This window comes from Elephantulus edwardii, unplaced genomic scaffold (genome assembly GCF_000299155.1).
Source record: "Elephantulus edwardii isolate Elephantulus edwardi_28Jun2011 unplaced genomic scaffold, EleEdw1.0 scaffold00341, whole genome shotgun sequence".
In the NCBI taxonomy this organism is placed as follows: Eukaryota; Metazoa; Chordata; class Mammalia; order Macroscelidea; family Macroscelididae; genus Elephantulus; species Elephantulus edwardii.
The window spans coordinates 1,282,032-1,291,319 of NW_006400091.1; the positions used below are offsets into that span (position 1 = coordinate 1,282,032).

A 9,288-nucleotide genomic window follows, 5' to 3' on the forward strand; every position below is an offset into this window, starting at 1 on the left:
CCATTTTGAATAATATTGCATGAGTTCCTTGTTTTTCAATGCAGCATAGTATTTCCATTATGTGAATATACCACAGCTTCTCTATCTGTTCGTTTGTTGATGGGAGGAGATAATTTTTAACACTCAGCGCTGGGAAAAGTGTCCTGTCTCTTCAGTTTGGTTCCTGGGAGATCTGTGGGTAGCTTTGCTATCTCTCTTTCTCTGATTTTAAACTCCTCTATCTCAAAAGACACTGATTCTACACTCTGCATTACTTCATTAATATCACAAACACAACGTTTCCAAATAATACTATAAACACAGGCACAGAGGTTAGGATTTACAACACATATTTTTGAAGGACAGCATTTATAACCATATATAAAATGGCCATATGTATATATGTTCATTTTTTTAGCATAAATATACTGAATACCTGTGTAGCCACTACATAGGCAAAGATATAGCTCATTGTCAATAGCATGACTGTGTTGTGTGTACATCTGTCTCATTCTTACCCTTTCCCTGTAGGTTCTGTCAGCCTTTAAAGTGGCATTATTGTTTTTTTCATTTTACTCTGGATCTTCTCCCCTCAACTTTTTCTTTCCCTTTCCTTACCTCTCTATTATACTATGCTTTTCTCAAACACTTTTAGTTTGAATGTGTATATCTTGTGTATACTTTTCATGCTCATCAGTACTTTTCTTTTAAATTTTCTCCTTTATTTGCTTCTTTTCCCTTACAGCTATGTATGCCAGTTTGGGTTAGTAATTTGTACATAAAAGACACTGCATATATAATTAGAGTTGAAATAGTTTTATTTCTTAGCAGATGACTTCAACCACAAGGTTTTTCTCTCCATGTTAACTTTGTCCTGCCACTCATTTTAAGCTTGGATTCACTTGAGGACAGTTGTCCATAGTTGTCTCCCTTGTCAGCAGAGATGATTATCAAATAGGATGCCCTCTGCTGAGACTGTCTTCCTTTGGTAGAAAATGTTGGTCTGTGTGTTTTACTCTTAAGTTTTGAGATAAGATCGTTGGAGTTTTAGTTTATTTAAAAGTCTAAAAACTTATTTATCATTTTCTCTATTTTGTTTTTCCTAATTCTTCTAGCCTGAGATATTCTTTGATGTAGTCAGTCTTTCAACATGGCAAGAAGTACTCAGTGACTCTCAGCGTGAATACCTCCAGCAGTTCCTGCCTAGTTTCCCTATGGACAGTACTGAACAGCAAAAACAGCTTATCCTTGCCCTCTTCAGTGGGGAGAACTTTCGCTTTGGAAACCCTCTGCACATTGCCCAGAAGCTTTTCCGAGGTCTGTAGCCCCACATTTTATTTTGGGAAGGATGCAGAGGGTGTGGGACATGTTTGGCAATTTTATTTGTGTATTTTCATATATTTATTCAGTAGATAATGGATTTGTGCAACGCTTTGTTGCCTTAACCCCTCTTCTTAGTAAAATTTACTGATAGACACACACACATACATATATACATGCATATTGTTGTTGCTGCTGTGTACCATCGAGTCGGAACTTACCCATAGCCAACTCTCTGGCTGGTTTTCAGAGGCATTTAATCACATGGGAGGAGATTGCTCAATGGTTTTAAGTAATACAAACTTAAATGATAAAGCAACCACTTGAATCAGGGAATAGTATCACCGGTATCCAAGAAGACCCTTCTAAAATTTTTTTAGGTAAATTTTGCCAATTGCTTTATTTTATATGTTCACATTTCTTTATTTTTTACTGTGGGATATGTCATCATTAAGTACTTCAGTATTCATGTATCTTTTTAAACAAATATATTCTCTCACCTACTCACCCCTCATTTTTCATGCCCCCCAAAAAGTAACATTAAGCAAATAGTATCACTTAATGACTTTTTAAAATACTGAATTCAGTAAAGCAGAAAGCTTTTCTCTCTTTTTCTCCAGGACTTTTTACTATGATACTGGCTGAAAGAGTCACTGGTCATAGCCCACTTCTGACACCTTTTATAAAAGAAAAAAAACAACAACAGCTCCCAACTGTTGTCTCTTCTAGGGATCTCTGGTGGCCTGTCACCTAGTCCATCTGTTCATTGCTCACACAGTCCTCTGCTTTTAAAAAAAAACTTTATTCTAATTTATGTGTGTACGTGTACCATCAAATTGGACTTGACAGGGACAGGAGAAGATTGTCCCTCCTTCTCCAGCAGAGCATCTGGTGGATTCGAACTACGTACCTCTGGGATTGCAGTGCAGCTTCTTGCCACTAGGCCACCAGAGCTTGCCTTTTTTTTTTTTTTTTTAAATTAAAGTTTGCAGAGACTTTGGATTTCCATTCATTTTTGCACACTTTCCTCCCTGCCCACCCTCCCTTCAGTTTGCTTTTCTCTTTGAAAAGTAAGAAAAAAATTATTTCATTGTTACACAGTCTCCCCATCCTCCACATACCTCTAGTTGACTCCACTATGAAGCTTTCATTCTGGACTCTTGTCATGACCATAATACCTAATCATATATTCCTTCTAAAAGGTTCTCTGTTTCAATGCAGTATACTATCCCCTCTTTTCTTAGTTTCCCCTCAACCCAAATGTCAGTCCTGCTTTACAGTAGTGGCATTATGCAGTATTTTCCTTTTATGACTGAGATAATTTCACTCAGCATAACATCCTCCAGGGTCACCCATTTTGTATGATACTTTATGAGTTCCTTGTTTTTCAGTTCAGCATAGTATTCCATTGTATGAATATACCACAGCGCCTCTATCCATTTGTTTGTTGATGGGCACTTGGCTTGTTTCCAACTCTATGCTATTGTGAACAAAGCCACAATAAACATGGGTGTGCATATGTACACTTGGGTGGCAGTTATGGTTTCTTTATGGTATATTCCCAGCCGTGGAATTGCTGGTTCAAATGGTATTTTTCTTTCTAACCTTTTGAGAAAGCACTGTACCACCTTCCATAGTGGGTGCATCATTTTACACTCCCACCAACAGTGAATAAGGGTTCCAATTTTCTCCGCAAACTCACCAGCATTTGCTGTTTGCTGTTCTGTTAAATTTTTTTATTCTTCCTGGGGTGAGATGATATCTCATAGTTGCTTTGATTTTCATCTCTCATAGAGCCGGGGATTTTGAACATTTCTTCATGTGCTTGTTGGCCATCTGAATGTCTTCTTTAGTGAAGTGTTTGTTCATATCCTGTGCCCATTTTTAAATTGGGTTGTTTATCTTGTGGTGCTTGAATATTTGATAAATTTTAGATAATAAGTCCCTTATCAGACATGTCATTACCAAATATTTTTTCCCCAGTCTGTCTCTTCTCTTTTTACCCTGTTGGAGAAGTTTTTGGATGTGCATAGGGCTATGATTCTTAAAACATCCCATTCATCTATTTTATCCTGTCCTCCTTGTAGGTTTTTCAGGATGCTTGGAAGACTGTTTATGTTGTGGATTAGGGCTTCTAGTGTTCTTCCAGGATTTTTTCTAATGAAGTTTATAGTTCTTGGTTTTAGTCCTAGATTCTTGATCCACTCTGAGTTGGTATGTAGTGAGGTTTGGGGCTTGCTTGAGTTTTCTGCATAGTTTTCCAATTTTGCCAACACCATTTGTTAAAAAGGCTGTCATTTCCTCACTTAACTGATTTTATCTCCTTGTCAAAAATCAGTTGGCCATAGGTAGATGGGCTGATTTCTGAATTCTCAGTTCTCTTCCATTGATGTATGTGTCTGTCATTGTACCAGTACCATGCTGTCTTGACCACCACGTCAGTGTATTAGGATTTGATATCAGGGAGTGAGTTGCCGCCTACCTTGTTTCTCTTTTTAAGTAGTGCTTTGCTTATTCAGGGCCTCTTTCCATTCCAAATGAAATTGGAGATAGCCTTTTCCATCTTGTTGAAGAATGGAATTGGTATTTGTATTGGGATTGCATTGGATGTGTAAATTGCCTTTGGTAGTATTGTCATTTTCACAATATTGAGTCTTCCTATCAATAAGCAAAGGATATTCTTCCATTTTTTCCAGGTTTCTTCTTATTTCATGTAATAATGCATTGTAATTTTCTTTAATAGATCCTTTGTGCTTCTGGTTATATTTACTCCCAAGTATTTAATCTTGTGATTAGCTATTGTGAAGGGTATTGTTTTTCTTAGGTCCAGTTCTGTTTGTCACGATAGAGAAATCCAGTTGTTTTTTGTATGTTGATCTTGTATCTTGCCCCTTTGCTTAATTGGTCAACTATGTCCTGTAGTTTTCTTGCTGAGTCTTTAGGGTTTTCTAACTATACTATCATGCCATTTGTATATAGAGATCATTTTACCTCATTTTTGCCAATTTGGATTCTTCTTAATTTCCTTCTCATCTTGTTGCTATTAGTAAGGCTTCCAATACAGTATTGATCAGGGGAGGTGATAGTGGGCATCCTTGCCTAATTCCTGTTCTCAAAGAAAATGCCTTTAATCTCCATTGAGAACAATGTTGGCTCTTGGGTCTGTGTATATACTTTTTACTATGTTAAAGAAATTCCCCTCTAATCCTATTTTGTTGAGTGTTTTAATCAGGAAAGGGTATTGGATTTTGTTAAAGGCCTTTTCTGCATCAATTGGTAGGATCATGTGGTTCTTGTTCTTTGCTTTTTTATGTGATAAATTACATTGTTTTTCTTATGTTGAACCATCCTTGCATGCCTCTTATGAATCCCCCTTGCTCATGGTGAATGATTTTTTTTGGATATATTATTTGATTATATTGCCCAGGATTTTATTCAGGATTTTTACATCTATGTTCATAAGAGATATTGGCCTATAGTTTTCTATTTTGGTGGTGTCTTTACATGGTTTGGTATCAAGGATATGTTTGCTTCATAGAATGAGTCTTGGAGAATTCCATCTTTTTCTATTTTCTGACATAGTTTATGTAGAATTGGTGACAGTTCTTCTCTGAATGTTTAATAAAGCTCACTTATAAAAATCTGGTCCTTGGCTTTTTTTAGCTGGAAGTTGTTTTATTACCTATTCAGTTTCTTTTGTAATGGATCTGTTCAGGTATACAATTTTGGTTTGTGTCACTTTAGATAGGTTGTGAATTTCTAAGTATTTGGCCATTTCCTCTAGGTTTTCATATTTGTTTGAGTTTAGTTTTTCATGATATTCTGTTGTTAGCCTTTTTATTTAGTTGGTTCTGTTGTGATGTTGCCCATTTCATCTTTTATTCGGGTTATTTGTGTCTTTTCCTTTGTGCTAGTGGTTTGTTGATATTTTTGACCTTTTCAAGGAACCAACTCCTAGTTTTGTTGATGGTTTCTATTGTTTATCTGTTTTCTATTTCATTTATTTCTGCTTTAATTTTTATAATTTCAGTTTTTTAAGAGGGTGTTGGATTTTCTTGCTGTTCTTTTTCAATTTGTTGGAGATGTTGGGTTAGAGAGTCAATGGCCATTTTTTCCTGCCTTTTGATGTGGTTATTTATTACTATAAATTGACCTCTAATTACAACTTTGGCTCTTTCCCAGAGAATTTGGTAAGTGGTATTTTCATTGTCATTTGTTTCATTCAAGAAACTTCATAGTTTCATTTTTTACTTTTCCTAGTACCCAGTCATGTTCAAGCCAGGTGTTGTTAAGCTTCCAAATGTATGGGGTATTTTTTGCTCCAATATTCTCTTGTTATTAATTTCCAATTATAAGATGTTTTGTATTATTTCTATGTTTTTTAATTTATTGATGCTTGCCCTGTGACCTAACATGTTATTTGTTCTGGAGAATATTCCATGCCCATTGAAGAAGGTATACTGTGGGGTTTTTTTGGGTACAGTAGCTCACGAATATCTATGAGTTCGAGTTGGCTTATTGTGAGGTTTAATTCTTGAGTGTCTTCTTTTAGTTTTTTCCTGGTAGTTCTGTTCTTTTCTTGAGAGTGGTATATTGAAGTCTCCAACTACTGTAGTAGTGTTATTTAGTTCTTTTTTCATTTTTGTTAGTTTGTATATTTTGCAGGTCTTTCATTTGGTGCATAGATATTTATTATTATGTCCTCCTGTTCTATTGACTCTTTAAGCATTATGTAGTGACTTTCCTTGTCCTTTGTGATGATTTTTGCATTGAAATTTATCAGATATCATTATTGCTACTCATGCTTTTTTTTCTGGTTGCCATTTGCTTGGTATATTTTTCCCTACCCTTTTATTTTTAGTCTTTCTTTATCTTCATTTTCCAGGTATGTCTCTTATAGACATCATATTGATGGATTTTGGTTTTTTTTATCCAATCTGCTACTCTTTTTCTCTTCAGCGGCTCACTTAAACCTTTCACATTCAGTATGATTATTGAGAGGCAAGGTTTTATTGCTGTTGTTGTTTTGAGTACTTTTTGGTGTTGTTGCTAGTTACTTTAGTCTATCTTACTTTTTGTGGCACTTTTGTAAGAAGGATATCCCTTAGTATTTCCTGCAGTGGTGGTTTTGTCTTTACAGACTCCCTTAAGTTGTGTTTTTCTGGGAATATCTTGATCTCTCCTTCATATTTAGTGGACAGTTGGGTACGGTATTTTTGGTTCACTGTTGTGTTCTTTGAGTGTTCCATATATGTCCTTCCATTCTCTTCTTGCTCGCGTGGTTTCTACTGAGAAACTGACACTTAATTTTATCTGCTCTCCCTTATAGATTACTCTTTGTTTCTCCCTTGCTGCTTTCAGAATTCTCTCCTTAACTTTGGTTCTGGCAGATTTGACTATGATATGCCTTGATGTTTTCTTTTTGGGGTCTATTCTATATGGTGTTCATTCAACTTCTAGAATATACTCTGATTCTTCATTGTGCCTGGGAAATTTTCTTCTAGTAATTTCCCCCCAACTTTTTCAGTGCCTTTACTTCTTCATGTTCTGCAATTCCAGTGATGTACATGTTATTTCTCTTGATGGTGTCCCACATTATTCTTAGGTTTTCTTCTTTTTTGATTCTTCTTTTTGCTCTAGCAGATCAGTGGTGAGAATTCTATCTTCTGTTTTCCTGGTTCTGTGTTCCATTTCTTCAACTCTGCTTATGTGTCCCTCCATCATGTTGACAGCATTTGAAACATTTGACCTCATATTTTGAATCATGGTTTCTTGTTTTTCCAGTGCCTCTAATACCTCATTTGTTTTATTTGCATTGTTTTGGAATATTTTTTTGCACTCCTGGTTTTTGCTTGCAGTTTCCTGTAATTCTTTGTTTATCTTTCACCCATTGAAAATACTCAGTTATTGTTCTTTTAAATTCTGTGTCAGAAAGTTCCCCCAGACTTTCTGGCTTCAGGAAATCCACTGATACTGTGTCACTTTTTGAGGGTGGCACTTTGCTTTGTGCTTGTGTAGGGGGTGAGGCAGTCTGCTTCTTACGTGAAATTGCTGTAGTAGAGTTTTTCTTATCAGAGGTGATGATAGGTCCTTGATCTGAAGTTACTGCTCTGGAGGAGGGTGGGCACTACCCTGCCTGTGTTTCTCTCTCTCAATGTCTGACCCAAGAGAACATTCAGTTCAGGGCCTGTGAGAGTAGCCTCTTGTAGCAGCTAAGTTAGGCCAGGGCCTCTGGATTAAAGGCAAGTTAGTTAACTGGATGTGAAGGCATGGGTGTGAAGTGGAACAGTCACAGGGTGGGCATGAGTGCACAGCAGGCATGCATGAGGAATTCACTCAGATTCTAGCATACTGCTCTTGCCCAGTGGCTCTTGCCCAGAGTTCCTGTGGGTCCAGCAGGGTTTAAGAAAACTCAGTTAAATTCCCACAGTCCTGCTTGATCTTGGTGGGCAGCTCCCGCCAGGGCTCTGCTGGCAACTCGCTGTTCCTGTTGTTCCCAAACTAATTGTTCTTAATAATAGTTCTCCCTCAAATTCCTACTGTCCTGCTTGCTCGCTGTGCTTCGCTCCTTGTACTTTGCTCCACTCATCTGTTTTTAATATGTACAATAAAGTCCAGACTTGGTTGCTTGTTCTTCCAGTTTTTGATCTGCACCTGTTCTTTCCAGCTACATTTCCTACTCTTAACACTCAGCAATTAATTATTTTTTACTGAATTATTTGTAATTGTTAATGACATAACAGTTCCATATTTTTCAGCATTTATTTCTGAAAAACAAGCACTTTCTTTTAAAGAACTATAAATTATCAAAGTTAGGAAGTGTAACATTAATAATGCTGTTATCCAACTTGCAGTCCATATTCACATTTTATTGGTTGCCTAACAGGCAGTGTTTCATTTTGACCATGTCGCTTTACAGCACATGGTTTTTAGTTCTTGTTTTGATCCTCCTGCAGAATTTGATACAAACACCACTTTCTTCATTTTTAGACTTTATTTCCTTTGTGTCATTGATTCTTTTCTGTCCTTGGCTTTCTTCTTCTTTATTTGACCCCTCCCCCCCTTTTGGCAAGGTATTTGGTTGCTAACCAAAAAATGGTGATTCAAACCTACTGAGTATGTTGGAGGAAAAAATTAAGTCATCTGCTTTCATCAAGCTGTCCAGTCTTCAAAATTTTGGAGGACAATGTGCTTTGTTGGACCAGATGATTGAATGGGATTTATTCAGTGGCAGTGGGTTTTGGTTCCTTTGCTAGCCCGCCCTTCAAGATTATTCCGTTTATGTTATTGTACTGTAAGTTATTTCTTTCTTCTTTATATCCTTTCTGTGCTTAGTCACCATCTCTTCACCAGTTACTCTTCTGGGGCTACTTAATCCTGTCTCCCAGAGTGATCTTCTTAAAATTTTAGTTTTTGTTTCTCATTTGTATTAACTTAGAGTAAAATTTAGCCTGTTTATCATAGCCTGCAATACTGCATAATCCGGTGTATCTACAAGATACCACCTGATGATCCCTTGTCAGTGTACAGTGCTAGTCAGCAGGAATATTACAAGCCATAGTTTTTAGTTTTAAATTGCCTGGTGACCTAGTCAACAAAAGTAAAAGCATGTAATAGTAACTTCAGTTATTTTTCCTTACTTCATTATAACCAAAATATTACCATTAAATGAAGATAGACTAGTGTGATCCTGTACATACATATAAGTTATCAGGTAACAGCAAATCTTTAATGACTACCAGAAAGTGGGGGGAACAAAATAAAGAAACACATAGTTGCCCAATTTCTATATATTAAGTAGCCTCAGTATTAAACTTTGTTCTTTTCTTAAAGGTCAGATTTCCTACCTTACATAAAATAGAGGCATAAACGCAGGTTATATACCTGGATTTCACCTGATGGCATGCATAAGAATCAGATCGATTACATATGTGGAAAGAACCGCTGGAGAAGCTCAATATCAGCTGTGAAAACTAGGCCAGGAGCTGA

General features: G+C 36.5%; 1 protein-coding gene across 2 annotated transcripts in view; it reads left to right on the top strand.

The window, feature by feature from the left end:
• The window catches only part of NFRKB (nuclear factor related to kappaB binding protein), a 70,786-nt gene that overhangs the window by 4,620 nt on the left and 56,878 nt on the right, over positions 1-9,288 (top strand). For both annotated transcript variants that reach the window (XM_006901738.1, XM_006901739.1), the window contains exon 2: positions 1,095-1,296. In XM_006901738.1, the coding sequence (XP_006901800.1) occupies positions 1,095-1,296 (202 nt within the window). The remainder of the gene's footprint in view (positions 1-1,094; positions 1,297-9,288) is intronic.